This window comes from Platichthys flesus, chromosome 24 (genome assembly GCF_949316205.1).
Source record: "Platichthys flesus chromosome 24, fPlaFle2.1, whole genome shotgun sequence".
Lineage (NCBI taxonomy): Eukaryota > Metazoa > Chordata > Actinopteri > Pleuronectiformes > Pleuronectidae > Platichthys > Platichthys flesus.
The window spans coordinates 3,639,919-3,658,840 of NC_084968.1; the positions used below are offsets into that span (position 1 = coordinate 3,639,919).

Genomic DNA, 18,922 nt, shown 5'->3' on the forward strand with positions numbered 1-18,922 from the left:
GTAGTAAGTATTTCCCATCAGTAGCTATGTTTTCTGGAAAAATCGATAACTGAGCACTGGGTGGCCTGCTGTTACCTTTGAGGTCCAGGTTACGGGCTCCATTGGAGTGCTGAGTAACGGTGCGTGAGTCGATCTTTAGCGTATGCATGTTGTTGGCATCCCGGGAGACCACCACGTTGTGCCACTGGTTGTCATTGAGCGGCTTGTCTGAGTTGCCCTTCATCAGCGATGGCCCGTTGCCAAGGTCAAAGATGTAGTGGACATACCTGTCAAGAAAAATATCAGTGTAAGGACAGTTTGAGGTCATTATTAAAAGTGAATCATTGCATCTCTGTCATAACTCATTTTCAGGAAAATGGGGACAACAATGGTTCATATTGATCTGGCTTCACATTACAAGAGTTATTTTATTCTTCTCAGTGACCCCTCACTGATACAGGTCACAATCAACAGCACTCAACCCCTCATTTATCATGATGGAGTGATTGGAAAATCTACCATGTTTCTGATGTATTGCTCCTCTTCTCTAAGACATATTCTGTGGTAAATACATACAATTCAAGTTGATGTCTGCCCATGGCTATTACTCACTGGTTTGACATGTAAATATAGAAACCTGCTTTTGTCTCCAATCCCTTGTTTGCCCACAGGCATATGAGGTGGCACACTTCCCTCCTTCACACAAATATGGCTCTCTTTTGTGTTTAGGGTTAAGGCAATTGTGAATGTTCTATTGAAGGTATGCATTTTTTTTTTTCGTTTATTCTAGTCCCTTTATGTAGCCTCTTGTCTTTATGCCGCAGAGACAGCTCAGGCTTTTGTGTTACAACAAGGCTAAGTATAGAGCACAAGAGGAAGAGAGACACAATAGCTAAAGCCTCTTTTGATCCTTAATTATACACAGTATTTTAGGTGAAAATTCAAATCAGGTTTTCCAGGGTTCAAGATCCTTCATGAATTGTCCAAAATACTTAATCAGAGAAATGCACAGTGCTCACACATTTGCAAAGTAGTCAGATTGTAAAACAAGCACCAATGACAGGTTTTTAGAAAACCAGAAGTAGATAGTTCTACACTTTCTGTTTACCAGCAAATAACAACCTCCAGGATGTAAAGATTTCAGCCGACCTTTCATAAAAACTGATAATAATTACTCACATATACCTAACCAACTCTCATAAAAAAAAAAACTGATGATCAGCCATAACATATATTTGAAATAATACTTCAGTACACACCGTGTTTGGGTTTGATTTGTTACAAAAGTACATTCCGTGACCTTCAGCCCTATGCAAACTCAGGTAATTTTCTGTTTTCTGTCAACAGCAGATTGGAGATGCAAGAAGGGTCAAACATAGAAGTGACATTAAACGTTTTGACCAGTGTCCATTTTTTTTTTTAAACAACTCACCCTTTCACCAATTCCACAACAATGAAGTCGCTCCCGTCTCCAGAGTTGAAAAGCATCAGGCCTTCGGGCGTGGTGGTTTTGAACTGAAAGAAGAGGTGCATGGAGGCGTAAGCTTGTAACGTTGCTAACGCTAAGTAGCTGCCTTTCGTCCGAAACGTCACCGGATCTGCAATGATGTGGCGCATGCCGAAGCGGGCGTTCAGCTCGCAGTAGGAGATGTCGCCGTTTTTACACTGGTCTAGATATGGCAGGCCATTGAAGGTCAGGCCCTGGAGGTGGCCAATGAAGTTTGAGGGCACTACAGATATGAAGCGACGCTCGGTCATGATGCCCGTCTCGATGTTGTGGAACTCGAGACGTGTGTGGGCACCAGTCATCTGGCCTGTAACGTTGAAGAATATAGAAAAAACAAAACATCATGAACTTAAAAATAGAGATATTATTGGAACGTTATAACCATTAGTACATACATATATGCTTTCAAGACGAGTAAGTTAAACGTATAAGTCATCTATATACATTTTTTATTGGAAAATCCATGTTAATATTAAAATGCAGAAGAACTGAAGAATTCCGGCTGCATACACATTCCACAATTAACAGAGTGTTAACTGTGAGATGCTGAGAAATGAGCTTGGCAAACTGCCGATTAATATACTCTGCCAAGACTCCCTGGGTGCCCTTTCTCCTTTTTTTTCCCAATGAACCAGTTTGTGAAAAGAGGGTCAATCTATGCTTCTGGCCTCGACGTGCCCACTATCTTTCCTCCATCTAGCTTCTCATCTAGCTTACACTCTGTTCTCACCTATTCCTTCGCCCTTTTATCCTCCTGCCTGGGGCCACAATACAGTGAGCACAAGTGACTCCTGCCTTTCTCTTCACCTTTCATCCTTCTCCTGCCATTTTTTTAGTAGCTGGCAGAACCTGTTCTTGCGTACTTTGTACACAGCTGCTACCTCACAGTTTTCATTTTTCTTACGTGCTCGGTCTCAATTGCATACATTTCATCCAGCTCTTAATAAATGGTATACATTTAAAACTTGATACCAATCTCCCATAACTTGTTTAACTATACATTTTCGAACCATAATTCTGATTCATTATCCTCATAATTAGTCACCTTCCTTTTGAAGATAAAAAGGTAACATGGTTTGTTCGAGTAAATCCCATCCTTACAGTCACAAGAATTTCATTAGCTGCTCCTCACCCCAAATTAATCCTTCTGTGTCCCAAACCCAACTAACCTTCCACTGTGACATTATCCACAGACAGCTGCAGGCTCTTGCCTCTTCGCACCACCTTCACCGCGTGCCACTCGTTGTCGTTCAGCTTCTGCCCCGCAAACAGTATCTCCGGGCCTTTGCCTGTGGCAGGGAGGGGGGGATCAAATCACAATCAGCACAGCGGGGGACAGTGTTTGTGTCTATTCACGCACCCACACACTAGATATACACATGATAGGTGACAGAACTATTGGAGAAAATCAGCATGTTTGCGAAACGGGATCAAATCACAATCAGCACAGCGGGGGACAGTGTTTGTGTCTACTCACGCACCCACACACTAGATATACACATGATAGGTGACAGAACTATTGGAGAAAATCAGCATGTTTGCGAAACATGTTCATGTGATGTATTTTCCCAGTATACCGGAAATGGAAGGAATCAAATGTATGGCCTGACGGACTGTGAAATCTAATGTCTTCTGAAATGCTCAGATAGCTGCAGCAGGATGTCATCGAAGACAGTAGGACATATACCTTGTGATAGGCTTAGGAATCAGATTAGAACAGGCAGCCAACGACGACTGGAGAGGTGCTGTTACAAGCATTATATAAAGTCGAGTTCTGCTTTCAAAGAGCCTTTCATGTCTCAGTTAAGCAGATGGAACACTCGCTTAACACGCACTATAAGTGGAGGAGTTAATAGTTGAGACGAGGAAGTTTAACCGCTCATCCCACAAACTGTTCTCCTCCCCAATTCCCCCTTTCCACACCTCCACTTCCAATTCCCCTCTCCTCCGCTCGCCTCTCCTACTGCTGTTTCACCTCACCCACTGAAAGGCAAAAGACAGTTTGATGCAATGGTGTTTCAGAAACGTTTAATATACCCTAATGTCAGCAATAGGGAGGCACAGCAGGATAAAACATGTGAATTAAGACTGTGGTCATTCACAACCTTTACAATTCACCATGATAAAATAACATGATTCCTGGCCAAAGTCAAAGCATTGGCTGTCAGGGATTAGTTGACGTCAAAAAGTATGTTTTAAGGATTCAAAATAGAAGCGTCAAAGTTGGAAAGTATAGCAACGTGGCTTCAGAAGTCAAAAAGGCCTGGCAGGAGTGGCAATGCACAGTGTCACAGCATCGAGGTGAATGTGATCAGTGGACAGAGGATTTGTGTGTGTGTGTGTGTGTGTATATGAACAGTATAATGAGAGGAGACTTCCACCTTGTTTGCAGCAGGGCAGACTGAGATAGCAGAATGCAACAGGAGACCAGTCACTTGTGTTCAGCCACCTTCTCTTCACCACACTTTTAGGCACTGTTGTGTCATTGTGGCCGGTAAATAAAGAAACTTAGACATCCAAAGGTATTTATACTCGATAAGTACTGATGAGTTGTTTAATGCACATCCAAAATTAGAAACTGCTCTTCACTTATAGGGTCATTGGCTCTAGTCTGACAGGCTGGCTGCCTGGAGCATTAGTGTATTATATACTACAGAACAAACATGAATTTTAACTCAATTTACTTTATTATATTGTTTTTTTTACATGTCATTTTTGACTTAAGCCACCTGAAATGGACCGATATACTTTTGATCAAACCATGTGTGAAGTAAATATAACGGAAATGCCTGCTATATTGCTGCAACGAGAGCAGGAGTTTATTAAACTTACCAGCAAAAGTAAAGCTGAAACAAAGATAAATAGGAAACAGCATAAAAAAAAATATATATATATATATATATATATATATATATATATACATATATATAAATATATAACAAATAAAGATCATAAAAACCAGGAGTAAAAAGGAGCCTTTAAAAAAAAACTAAAAACTGAGAACCAAAGGGCAACAGAGCAGCCGGAGAGCTGGCTGGCTGATGCAAGATCGTAAAAGTTAGAAGAGTCTAAGGCAGCACAAATGAAGGGGAATGACTACCCTTTAGAATGGAGGCCATGCAATATTTATTTAGCTTGGCTGCCACAGGCCGCAGGAGAGTAAGGGCCACTGCTGCATACATAGCAAGCACTGTTTGAAACAAAATAACAGTAACAATGAGGGAAGATAGGATATATACTCTGCTCGAGCTAGCCAATCAACCAGAAGCTCTGGGTAGAAGGTGGTAGAAGTGCAGCCTGGGACCCATTAGGGTGTAGGGGCATAGGGTGATGCACAGTTTCAACACACACCCAAGGCCACTGTCATACTCTCTTCTCTAAAGTTGGGTTGGGCTATTCAACCATTCAAGAATAACTTGCAGAGATCAGGAGGATGACAATGAAAATTATAACACGCTATCTTACATTACATACATCTTACATAATTTGACTTGCGTGTTGGCTTGACGCCCAACTGATGATGTGAACAGAATTAATCAAAACATATTCCTCAAAACCTCATACTGATGAAACACCTGGTGGCATATTGCTGAAAGTGAAGTGAAGCCTCACTTCACTGCCCAGGTGAGATTGCAAACAAGAAAGCTGAGAGCTAGTGGTCCAGGGTTAAATGAGCCGCTAAGCCTTTAATGCAGCCACTTGCAGAGCAAAGTACTAATTGCTAGAAAAACAAAGGGGGACGCAAAGCTCATTAATAACAGAGCTGGTAATTATTGAAATGCAATTAATTCTCAGGCTGTCACTTGTGCCCTCTTGCTTTATGTTGGCGATCAGCATGGCAGAGGGCTGCCTTCACATGAACAGAAGCTCCTTCTTTCCTCATCTCTGCATCTCTTTTGTCCCCTTACAGAACCACTATTTGCCTGGCACTTCCTAAATATGCCACATGGGAGACGAAGACGTGCCAGGGAGATTTCTTAACCAGTGTAAAAATAGCCAGGAGTGTAAATTACCTTCATTGGCTGTGTCACCACATCAGAAATGAGAGGTGTGATGTTTGCGGGTTGTTGCACTATTACCAGCATTCATCCATCAGTGGCTGCTCGGTTCTCTTGGTAGACAGCCATCATTAATGTAATCGGATCAATGAAACACAAGCTGACAGCAAATGGCTGCTGTTTGTTGCCATCAGTCTCTATTCAGGCTATGTGTGTGCAGTACTAGAGCACTGTTGTATAATTATCCTGTCTAAACCACAATCAAAACAATTTGAGTGAAGCTGAACATCAGTGTTCAGTAGGCTATGATGACAGCATTTCTATTCTAACAATCAGCAAATTACATTAAAATGTTTTTCTCTGAAAGTGGCACAGAGATCGAGAGATCATTCAGACCACTGATGAAAATGTTTTCACTCAAGACGTCTGACCATCTTAAAATAGAAGCATCTGACAAATTCAATAAGTTGCCAAGCACAATGAATTGTCTCCTCTCAGTCACTGACACACCTCAACTATAAGCCCCAAAATGAACCTAGAATGGTGAAACAATGTTATGAGACATGTTTCAGTTTGGTTCTTTTACATTCTACATGATACTGGGCCCTGTGTGGTCCATCCACCCCACTGTCACTCCAATCATTCCTGACTGATGCTGGCCACAAAGCAGCAAGCTTTCCCGAAATGGTTCTTACGCTAACGAGCGCAGCAGAGTCTAATGCTGACCAGGGGGCTCGGAGCTTGCCAAACAGGAACGATCACTGCTAGCCAGAGCATTGGCTTAACGACACTACCACAGCTTGATAGGGCCACAGGCAGTCCCTGGCAAGTTTGCTGTTGGTACAGTAGATGGCAAAATAACCTGCCATGAGTCATGCAGTCATTCACAAGGGCAAGCCACTGAACTAAGCAGTTTATCGGGGTGTCTGAAGCATATGTATTTAGAGTGGTGGGATTATACAGGTGAGGGGTAACTGCTGGGTGCAGTGTCAGAAATTCAAAGAGTCAATGCTTGCTAAGGGGATTCAACATGATGTTTGAGCTAACCTGACTGTGTCCCAAACCATTCTGATGTAGAGAGTATCACACTTTATATTAAAATGCTGTATGGATTTGAAGGTATAGCAGAGAAAGCAACACATTTGCATGTAATACATCACTGTAGCATGGGAAAGCCCCTACTCATCCCTGAGAGAACAGACATTTAACATGGAACAGAATGTATCTGCACAATGCTGTGCCCTGAATGTGCCACTTTGCCATTTTTCATCTCAACACTGACTCAACTTAACAGGAGAACCTGAGCTGCTATGTAAGTTGATTTCCCCTTTTACAACAGCGTGATATTCTGTTTTACGATGTTTGACAGAACCTGCCATCCTCAAGTATAGGAGACAGCAATGAATGCCAGTTCAAGCTCTGTAATTCAAATTCCCTGCAAGAGAACATTATTATGAGCAGCTAGCAGGACGTTTGAGGTCACGAGTTTCCAAGAAGCGAAACATACACACACAAACACACACACACACCCACACACCCATGAGAGAAAAGAAAATACAACAGTGGACTGCAGTCCAATTAAAATGGGCTCAAGAAATATCCACAATCCCCAGAGTTTCATTCTCAGCTCAGCAGCCCCACTCTGAGGAAAGAGGAAGGACACTGATGCTGATGTGAGTTTTGACGAAAATGTGGCGCGAGAGGATGAGAGACTGAGCAGGGGGGAAAGAAAAAAGAAGATGCGGAGATGAGGGTGGATACAAGATGATTGAAATGGATTTTTCATGGAGAGCAGTAGAGGAGGTTAAAAACACAACCTGAGAGACCAACTGCTGGCCAGAGGGAGTTGTAACACTTGGCATCTTTGTGGATTAATATGGAATACGTGGGGACAGAAAAAAAGATGTATCAATAAAATTAAAAAGAGAATGTGTGTATGTGTCATATGAGTGGAGGACTTATTTATGTTCACGATTAGCATTTACTACCAAGTGATGGACCTCAGGCAACCCCCTGTTGTGCACCCATCTGGGAAAGCACATTGTATAGTGAAGACACTCTTTTGTTAAAAATCACACAGAAATGAGCACATCCTGTTTAAGATGGATAACACTTTCAAAAATAAATAAATTGAATTGGTTCTATAAAACTGAAAACATAAGAAACACCCAGCAGGATTGTTATGTTCTGAATGGCAGCATTGCCATGAGAATCAGAATTGAGCCATCACCAGCGCTGGGTGGTGGATGGGACAATTCTTATTGAATAATCTTTATTCAAATTGAATGATTATATTACTAAATATGAAGTATGATATCAGAACTAAGTTAAACAATTGGGATCTTTGAATCAGCATAGTGTATAAAAGTTAGAAAATGTCATCATAATGTGGCTAATGACATTGAGTTTGTTACCCGCTGAGCTTAGATTTGACAAAACTTTTCTAGAAATGGTGTGGAAATGTCCAGCAGTCTTAAAATGGAGCATATTGGTACACCTTTCATGGCATGATATGCACAAAACGGCAACAACAGCTGCAATATGTCTGTTGGAGAGGTGTAAATTATATGTAAAATAATTAAAAGAATAAATAATTATGGATATTTCATTGTATCTTAGTCTTGTGCCATTGCCGTTACCCAGCTAGCTAGTCATAATTAACACTATTTAGTAAATGCATAATTCATGCTTAAGGAGGGATTTACAAATCATCGTCTACAATGGAAATGTGTCAGGTTTCTTAGATGTACTGTAGTAGGCTCTGAATTGATACTACATGGCTTTCTTGCTACCTACATTTGTGGGAGGTCTGCCTGTGCGTGTGTATAAGAGAGAAAAAGATGACTACATTATACCTTGTAGATGAGAGCAGCATGCTGCACACAATAGATACATCTCCCACACACAAACACGTGGCCCTGGTTTCCTGCCAGACCAATGTCGGTAATTGGACCATTGGGGTCCTGTATTATCTATGTGTAGCAGATTGATTATAAAAGGAATGAGGACAGTTTTTTTGAAAGAAAGGGCATTTTGGGTGGTCCTCGACCTTGTAAGCTGTTTTTGGGTCAGAATCTGGTTTGATGGCAATGTTTGGAATTAAGTTTATTGTTTGAGGTAAAGTAGGGGCCTAGAGAATGCATTATTTAAACAAATGTTCAGTGTGCATTTGTGTGTATATGTGCGTGTGTATGGCAGAGAGACTATAAGTATAAGAATGGTACCTGTTTTGAAAAAGGTGCTGAAACGTTGAAACTTTAACTTATGTTTCAGGTTATAAGAGTGGTGACAGCAAGGGTTTGGAGGGAAAAAACCCTTATTGGAGAGTAGGGGCAGTGTGTGTGTGTGTGTGTGTGTGTGTGTGTGTGTGTGTGTGTGTGTGTGTGTGTGAGTGTGTTACAGTATGTGAGAGTGCCAAAAGATAGAGAGATGCAGTGTCAGCAAGGCAGCTTTCCCAGCCAACAAACTGGCACAGGAACATCATGGTGTGGCATCATGGCACTTGTTTATGTGGGAATGTGTGGTGATCTTCAGGACCACATCTTTAAGAATGTTTGAATTTGCCTAGTAATGGTGATAAACAGCAGACTACAAGTAAAAAAAAAAAATTTTGCGTGTTGAAGACTTATTATACAAATATGCATGTCCATTTTACTGTTTGAATGTATGTGGTGTTTGAGGGCGAGTTGAGGTTTATGTGCCTACCCCATGCCCCCTCTCTCCTCTGCCATCTGTGCTGCTGGCATGTCTCCTTAGAGCTGGTAATGAAGAGGAACGCCATCCCCCTCACACACACACATACTCCGTTGCTTCCTTGTCTGCGTCTCAGAAAATCCTTTTCTTCTTTTAACACAGTCTATATCCCCTCAAATGGCTGCATAACAAACTACTGTCTACAAAAACTTACATGAATTCACAAACAGCTCAGCTCAAAGTATTCTGCTTTTTTCACACACCCTCTTAAACTGCATCTCCTCACAATCTTCTCAACTTGCCATTGATTTGCCATTGATTTGGCAGAACCCAGCTGCCTGAAATAATATGTTTAAAAAATAAATATCATTGACAGGCCTGTTCAACGTTTTTCCTGCATAGAGATTTGCCAGCGCCTCCATCAAATTCCGTGCCACCACCACTTCCCATCTTCTAAATTGTAGTACAGTGGAAACTTCTAGTATTCATGTTTATCCCAGGTCAAATTGATTACTATTACTATTTAAACAAATTGCAATGCTTCTTTATCATAGTCCCAGAACCTGGGGGAAATGTAACCAACCACACACACACACACACACTTGCCGACTTGCGCTTACTATATTTTACCTATAAACACAGACACTCATCAACATTATTAGAACATGAACAACACTAATGTTTATACATAGTCTTTGATTGAGAGTTTATGAAAACACTTATTAAAAGACGTTGACACACACACACACACACACACACACACACACACACACACACACACACACACACACACACACACACACACACACACACACACACACACACACACACACACACACACACACACACACACACACACACACTTTTTTTGTCTGTCTGTCCTAATATAATGCAGACCCTACTCTGCACCTAGTAATGTGGACTGCACATCAATTTTTAAATATTTGTTTCCTGGTCTCTACTGAGAACTAACAGCCCATCACACCCTTGTTTGTGCTCTGGACTGTTTTGAGGGCAGTAGTTCAGGAGGGTTTTTGGATGCCATGCCTCACCAAACCCCACGTCCAATGCCCTTTTGCCTGCCTCCAATGTATTCTCCCCTGTGCCAGCTTGGCCCAGAGCAGATGGGTTGGATCGGCATGGCATCACACCGGCGGACACAGTGGCATGTCAAACAAGCGGTCACAGGCCAGCACAGGCATACTGTACAGCCATATGGGAATAATGTGCGCTAAAATCACGTTGAATAGGGACACAGAGTAGGATGCATGATTTGCCTTAAAATCTGTATAAATTGATGAAATGGTATACATTTCTGAAAGAACGCAAATGTACTCACAGCAAAGATAATTTATGAGAGACGATAGTAAAGGCTTTAAACTTCCATGCTGCAAGCACCATTGCACACATTCAGATGTGTACGTGCACAAACACAAGCACACGCTTCTCTTCTCATCTTATGACAGTTATAGCAGCAGACACACACTGTGCACCCACACTTGGCATCAGACACACTCACAATCACAATCCACTCTATCCATCATCAGAAAGCAATGAAGGACTCACACACACAAAATGCTAAACCACGCTCTCCAGCCCTTACACTTGCTCTCATTCACACACCGACACACACGCCCTCCCCTCGGTGTTCCGCAGACGGTGATGATGGCCTGTGTTTGGGAAGTTAATGGCTGTTTGCTCCTCACAACCTTCACACTTGATTACCCCAGTCGACTGCTGTCTGGACAGCAGGGCCACAATTCGACACCATACAACCCTGCTGCCGCTGCTCTCATATGCTAAACACGTTTGTTAGAAATGTTAATAGAGATTGAGGACGCTCTGTGCAAAATGCTATGTGTCAAATCCCTTATGAAAAGCAAACAGGGCATAGTGGTATCTGTCCAAGTTTGCTGGTGTTATTTAAAAATGAAAATGATTCATCACTGCATTTACAAGCAAAGAAAACAAAGTAAAGGTACATTGTGACAGGTGGGAGAGCAGACTTTGTTTCCAAAGTGCTTAGAAATATGCAGGTCACATGTTTATTCATTCAGCTTTAAGTTATTCAATGTGTTTTTTTTCCGCTGCATATGATTATTATCTGATTTGCATTTGAAAGTGAGGTAATGTTATGCCCAATGGCTCATTCGGGGAATTACTATAAACTGAAGGAAATGACACAGCCAACTGTAGGGTTGCAAATAATAGCAGGGGTGATTCAAACACTGAAACACCTGAAGACTATGGTGGCATGAAAGCAGCCTGATAATTAACATTTACGCGAGGTGTTACCTGGACCTGATCTTTACAGTTTAGTTGTCTCAGGTTTATTTAAATCAATGTATTTAGAAAATAATACAGTAAAGTTATTGGTAGTTAAAGCAAACATGTAAGCTTTTAATTCAAAGTACTTGAATTAAAAATAAGACAGTAGAAATTATGGTTGGGTAAATATAAAAAGTTTAAAGTGAGTGACGAGGAAACATAACAATTTGTTTAATATAATTTTAATGTTTATTAAAAACTACTTAATATCACTTTTACTTAACACCCTCTGATATGTTCTCTCAATCCTCATGGCAGGAAATAATGAAGTTATTACAGTGTTCTGCAATCATATGTCTGAAATTGAAGATACAGATAGTGTTTCCCCAAAAGCAAAATGCTCCCCTCTAATACACAAACCCACCAGCAGGCAATCAGGTTTATTCATCATGTGAGGGCCTCTCTGGCTCATTTCTGTAAAAAAAACTGTCTTTACATCCTGCATAGAGGAAACAGCGAGATGACGGAATCCAAAGCTTTTAAAGCTGTTGGTTACTGACGATGAGAAAACTTCACCTTTAAAAATGATCTCTTATTCAGAACAAAGTACTACTGACTGACAATGAGCCAGTCAAGAGATCTAGGCCCCATAATCGCTGGGGAGTTTAGCCTGTATTTTCAAATAAGTACCATTTGTTTTGACTGAAGCATGATGGTTCTTAAAACCTAACTGAAACTCTATCGATGCAAATGACCTATTAGCTATGATCGCATGTCATACTCTATATTTGGCCGGTTTCTCTTCTACAGCCATCGAGGCGTCTGTAGAAGTCCCATGACAGGTTGTAGTTGTATTTTGTGTTTATGAAATGTAATGTTCTAGATTCGGTGGAAACTATTGGAGAGGGTATAGTCATTCTCCTGTATTTCTTTTGAGCTTAGTCATTACTATTTTAGACTGGGGACATCTTTCATCTTTTGCTCGGCTGCAAAGATGCCATCTAATAAGGTAGAGGTAAACACAAAAGTGCATGTTTTTGACATATTGTAGGTTTTAAAATTTGATCTGTTGAGAATGCTTCTTGTTTAAGAAGAGTTTACTTCTGGAGTTAGACAGGTGTTCTTGTTTAGTGGAAATGAAGGACAGGCGTATATAAAGTATGATTTGTTCTCATATACTTATAATGCTACTTCAGTGCCACCAACACTGCCAACACTGTTTATGTATTTCACATATTTATTGAAGTTAATTACAACACTACAGGTGGCTGTGTCATTTCCTACGGTTTATAATAATTCCCATTGAGCAGAACATGACCTTACTTTCAAATGGAAATCAGATAATGAGACATGGCTTAGTTTTTAAATATGAATCACACTGGAAGCTCTTCAGGGGTGATTTTCACTTATTTGCTTTGTGACTGTTTTGTATTCTTGTTTGCTTTGATTAGAAGACCACATATCCATTCAAAGCTCTGTGATAAAGAAATTATGAACACAACACTCTATGTTCTTAATTAACTTAAAGTCTATTAATTACAGCCACAGACACATTATGATTTGAATGGGCCTTGGTTTAAGAAAAAAATGTTTACAATAAATATGCCACGGTGAGCACAGGAAAATATTTATCCTTTGGCTAATTGTGATTCATTTAGATTGCCGTTTTTTTCTCTATTCAGAATCTAATATCGAGATAAATATGCCTGCTTGAACTGAACAAGTAAGCAATGATACACATTATAATGACAAATGTGCACATACGAGTAAAACAAATGGGGTTTTGCAGTGAATTTTAGTCTACTGCTCAGTTTAATTCAACATTATTGTTCACTGGTCTTTTCCATGTACATCTTAAAATGAGTCCTGGAAGATTTGCTGAACTCAATGTTGAGAAAAACATGTAAAATTACTTGTTTCTCATACATATGTCTACAAGTACATACAAAGACAAAGGACTATGTAATTAGGCTCTATATAGAAACATATGGCTGTGACATCATGATTCACGACCAGTAACTGCCTTCATCGACTTTCAGATTTGAAAATGTCCACGCCAGATAGTTTCTACAGTTTCGTCATTGTGCAAAAAAGGATAATTTACCATATGGTTATTATATACACACAGAGACCATAGAAGTAGAAATGTATTTTCTACTGCTGTGCTCTGTGGTTTAAGAGAGCGGTGAGAGTTCCTCAATGGAGGAAAGTGACCCATATGGACAAGATATTTTTCTGTAAAAGCAAAGACCAATACCAGCAGGTTATATAAGGCTGCAGCAGTTAATATGGTTTATATGGTGAGAGACAGGAATGTCTTTGCTCTTCAGAGATATCAGGATAAGACCTCCTTTGACGATAATGCCATTTGGCTCCCATCTTAAGATATCATGTTTTCTATCTCAAAGGATTGGAGGCCTATCGCTGCAGATCTAATGAAAAGCTGGGCGTGTGTGTGAATGTTTGTGTGAGTGCACACAAGTGTGCCTGCACGTGTCCATTCCAAATGGCAGCAGTATACTAACAGCAAAAAAGTGCTGTGATGAAAATGAAAGATATGAGCAGATTACTCTGATAAAAATGCAAGGAGACATCTACATCAAGACCTTCCATCTATCGGCCCTTTCCCGCTTCCCACTCCTCAATTTACAGTTGCTCCTCACTACATTTATATTTTTTTCTTTCCTCCCACTAACCATTGTCACAATTCTAACCCACATTTCTCAACAATGAATCCATCAAGTCCCCCCTAAAGCAGCTCTTTGTTCTGTGTTATGTGTCATATAAATCTGTGAAGAGAGCTATTTCTTTGAGGGGAGTGGAGGGGTTGTGGGGCTGTATTTTTGTGGGCGTATGAAAGGGACTGAGGATAATTAAGTGGGGAGGTCTGGCAGTCAGCTGAGGACACCATAGCATGCTGACACAACAGCAAAACAGCCCCCCTGCAGCAGCATCCAAAACATCTCAGGCGTGGTGCTGCATCACGAACAAGGACTAGAAAGAGGGGAGGTGGCCGAGTATGAAACTGTGTCTGGGTATGTATCACTATGATGATAAGGGAGGGGTCGATGAAAGAAGACGAATAAGAAGTGAGGGGAGCAGCAAACAGATTATAACCCCCAGCCATGATTATCTACGCCTGCCACTCTGACCCCCTGCACCAATTACTGTGATAAGGCAGCCACTGTGTTCATGTTTGTGTGACAACGGGAGTCCCACTTTGAGGCAGAAATATGTGTGCAATGCTTTCTCGCATACAGACATTTGTATTCACTGCCTGCTATCAGCGGCCACACACTTTTTCTTTCCCACTGTTCTCGCTGATGTGCAGGAGGGGTGTGCTGGTGCTTTAGCATCCATGACAAGATAACCGTTGTTGATAGCCTCTGGAATTGCAGATGGCCACCGCAGGAAGACATATTTGAGTCTGGAAGAAGTTGAGAGGACAGCAGATTGATTTTGTGAAGCTGGGAATAAATCATACATTTTGCCCTTCCGCTCAAGAGTTTTGGAGCTCCCTTTGGATCTTCAAACACAGGCAACACACTCCTTCCCTTTCATACTACCATCTGCAACCTCCCTCCTTAATTTCCCGTTTGATGCTCACCTTCCATTGCCTGCTTCTTATCAGTTTCCTTCGTTCTCACAGTTTCTTTTTTTTCCTTCCCCCTGCTCACATCTCGTACCCTAGCATTCTAGAAAAAGGTCCCGGGGGAATGCTGATTTATGATTTAAACCGTATTTCCCACTATTATGTGGCAGGAGGGGATGGCCCCAAGGGATAGCCATCAGTCCTGCAAGGCAGGATGGGCTTAGACAGCTCCAGGCTGTTGCGGGTTCTCTCATTAGAGTCTGTGTAATGAGTCCAGATCTAACCTGTCGCCGTCGCCATGCAGCGCTGCAAGAAGGCAGACTGATCATGAAATGAAGCAATGCCCATCAGGCAGCCACATCCAAATTCAACATTGCTCTCAATGCAGTTGTTGATATCGGATCAATTCGATATCTTTGTTTTGTAACAAAAAATCTGTGAAAAACAATTGCAAAAGGAGATTTCACCCAATGCGGAATGGGAATTTTTTTTTCTACTGAAGGAGAAAACAACAGTGGGATAAGCACTTAAGGTTTCTTTGTTGAAATAGTGATTGCATGCTCCCATGGTACCAAAACGAAAAGCGTTTGGGCTTATATATACATTTTGAGACTTTATTGTAACACTTCCATAAGTTCCAAAAAACGATAAGTGGTTTCATGAAATCCCCAGCATCAGTAAAGCTAAAACACTTAAAAGCGGTATAATCAGACACACTGTTCAGGTCAAAGCCAGGAAAGAGACAAGCTTGCTATCCTCCTGCCCAACATTGTCCACAAGCCGTTCAGTGGACAAGGAGGGCAGAAAGTGTCTTCCTTAACATGGCTGCCTCCCAATACTAGACCAGGCCCACGGGACGAAAATACAGAATGTACCGTTTTTCCACCTTTTCTATGTTAAATAATTGAAATTGCCCAGAGTAGAAGTCAACAGTGGAGATTGGTGTGGACTTCCTTAGATCTTCTTCATTCAGCCGATATTACTCATAACCTCTGTCTTCCCTGTTTCCCTTGTCTTTCTTTGTCTCATTCTCTTTCCACTCGTTCATCTGTCAGCGGACATCAGTATCTATACGCACTCACCACCCCCCTGCACTGTGTTGTCAATGTAAGTTTTGTCTCCATCTGATGCGCAACCCCCCCCCTCCTTCCTGCTATAACTTCTCTCTCCTTTGGGTTCAACATTGAAGGGCCTTTAACAGTGAAACAGTTGTTGAATGTTTTTTAGGCCGCTGAGCATTAAATCAGAGCAGAGCACTGCCTTAAAAATAGTTAATATAAATGATATACGACTAAGCCCTGTAAGTTTTTCGTTCAACTATGGTCCATCACCTTCCCAGCGTGTCCTTCAGCTGGAGTGCCCTTCCATTTGTGAGTACTTGGCAATAACAGCTCGTCGACTCATTTGTGCAACTCCGTACAGCGGGAGTGTTTTGGCTGATCGTCTCTCCTGAGCTGCTTTTAATAGCAACAAACAGAAGTATATATTCTGCATCTCAAAAAATGTATTCAAATGAATACAATAAACGCAATATAGGGGGAGTCAATAACTGTTTAATAAAATATTTTAAACAACCGACAAGGACATTCTCAGTTGGTCAATCACCCAGACTGCAAAATTGAGACTGTAAGAGCTGTTTGAGATTAGTGAAGTGGGCTCTTATGACTATTGTAATTCTATTTGAACATACTGACAGAAGCTGGCCTCAGACTACAGTAATTGCTATCCTCACACCAACAATATGCATAGTGACAGAACGAGGTCAGAGTACATCTTGATGCATCAACACATGCAAAGAGCAAAATTTGATACAATATGGGGAAATGTATTGAAGTTGAGGGAGAGTTAAGAAGACATGTCATTCAGTACATGATAATGGGCCTTGACGTTGTTTGCCACCAGCAAATAAACCGAACAAATAAGATGACGTTGCATGAATGCATGTATTTCTGTGAATGGTGATTTCCATGTTGTTGAAAAATTATTGATTAACGACAACCTGCTACTGCTAGGCAACTGTCAGGAAGAGCTCACTGGTGCTTAGCAGCTGGCTAGTATCACACGGACGACTCTTAATTAAAGTTAAACTTGTTAACTGTTGGGAAATGTGCAACTAATTGCTGTTATCCATCGCTGACCTAGATGATTGCTTGTAACATAAATCTATTTATATCTAATGGTGCAGCCATACTCCGAGGGTGCACATATCCAAGACAATATGTTAATGACACACTCTTATTGGCCCTTTGCATCGCATTGGGCCTGGAGTTTTGGAGGATAAAATTAACATTAAATATGAAGAGGGCTAACCTCCATTGGAGCATTAAATTGACTTAAAAAAATCAAATACCAATCCAACCATATCCAAAATAAATGTTATACAGTCTAACTCTGATACATGCTTAAACTTCACAAACTGTAGGATGTTGTGCTGGAGGCAGCTTCTAGTGCCTATTGCAAATCCATCTTTGACATCTATTAGGCTGAGTTGGGCCGGGATGACTCATGATTTGAGTTATTGGAAACTCATTAAAATTCAATATTGCTATGAGTAAGAGTAAGAGAGCTATCTGCTTTGAGACAAATGAGGGAGCTATATAGTTATAACAGTGACAATATTGGAGAGTAATGTACTAATCATCTTGCATTAAAACACATCACTGTGCTATACTTATCAGTGTTTGACATCGCTAAATAAAATGTGAACATACATTTACATAGCTGGGAAATGAATTGATTAAGGGACAGGTAGTGTGTTATTGAAAAAAATATACTGATGTATTAAGTTACAATAAGGGAAAATCAATAGGATTTTGTGCATCCTTCCAAATGGTTTGATTTCCTTATAGTGATATGACTCTTGCAATAAACCTGATACCTGAGGTTTAGTTTTTTACTCACATGGGCATGGTTAGCCACACTCTCTATTTCATACCACTGGTCAAAATATGAATATATAAAACCTCTCAGCCATAGTGTCAATGCTGTATATAAAGTACTCAATCCCATGAAACACATTGCTTCTGAAATCGCTAGTGGCCACAAGGCTTTAACACAAAGGTTTTGGTAGTCTGCATGAGCAGTAGCAGCTGCCACAGCTCAAAAGACCAATAGAGACTCAAACCACGTCAACAGCAATCTAAATAAAAAGCATCACAAGACTATACATACAGCACATACCTAAAGTAGATTAATAGCATTACTTCATATCCCATTCTTATTAATAAAGGATCAGTAGATTTACCTAAATGAATTATATTGAATGAACGTGTTGCTCAGATGTGTTATTTTGGCATTACAAGTTTAGCCTCATTATTACAACACTAACCCATGTGATTTCAAAATGTATTTGGAAGTGAATAAAAGAATACATCTAAAATCATAGTTCAAAGCAGTCAGTAGGTTACTTAATATTGTAACAGTACATTGCGTACAGGGTTGCAGTGCCTCAGTCAGGCTCTGTTGTATGATGACACTGATGTACAAAGGCACAATTAAATGACAGACAGGAGCAGACCCTACACTGGAGTACACTCCTGCTGAGGAGCTGGCCCTCAGCAATAATGAGTATTGCCCCTTAATGGAAGGGGGTCTCTTCAATCCCTGGTACGAGTGGTAGTTTCAAACTACTGGACTGCAAATAAAACTATTTTATTGTTATTTTTGTTTCAACTGAAGAATATGACACTGATAAGTCATTCTCTCAGATAATCATTAGCTCTAATTTAAAAATAAATGTCTGTGAAAGCTGGGCGGTTTGCCTATATGTATGAGTGTCACCTCCTACCATCCTCTATGCACTGAGGAGATATTAATACAAATGCTGAAGCAACGTTTTGAAGATAACGTACTGGGTGGTTAGTTGTACTTTTATTCACTCTAGAG

At 40.7% G+C, this 18,922-nt stretch overlaps 1 protein-coding gene across 4 annotated transcripts in view; it reads right to left on the reverse strand.

The window, feature by feature from the left end:
* nrxn2b (neurexin 2b) overlaps window positions 1-18,922 on the reverse strand; it is a 598,599-nt gene that overhangs the window by 273,757 nt on the left and 305,920 nt on the right. For all 4 annotated transcript variants that reach the window (XM_062384235.1, XM_062384230.1, XM_062384231.1 and 1 more), the window contains 3 exons: window positions 2,656-2,775; window positions 1,412-1,793; window positions 76-266 (listed from right to left, as the gene is read on the reverse strand). In XM_062384235.1, the coding sequence (XP_062240219.1) occupies window positions 76-266; window positions 1,412-1,793; window positions 2,656-2,775 (693 nt within the window). The remainder of the gene's footprint in view (window positions 1-75; window positions 267-1,411; window positions 1,794-2,655; window positions 2,776-18,922) is intronic.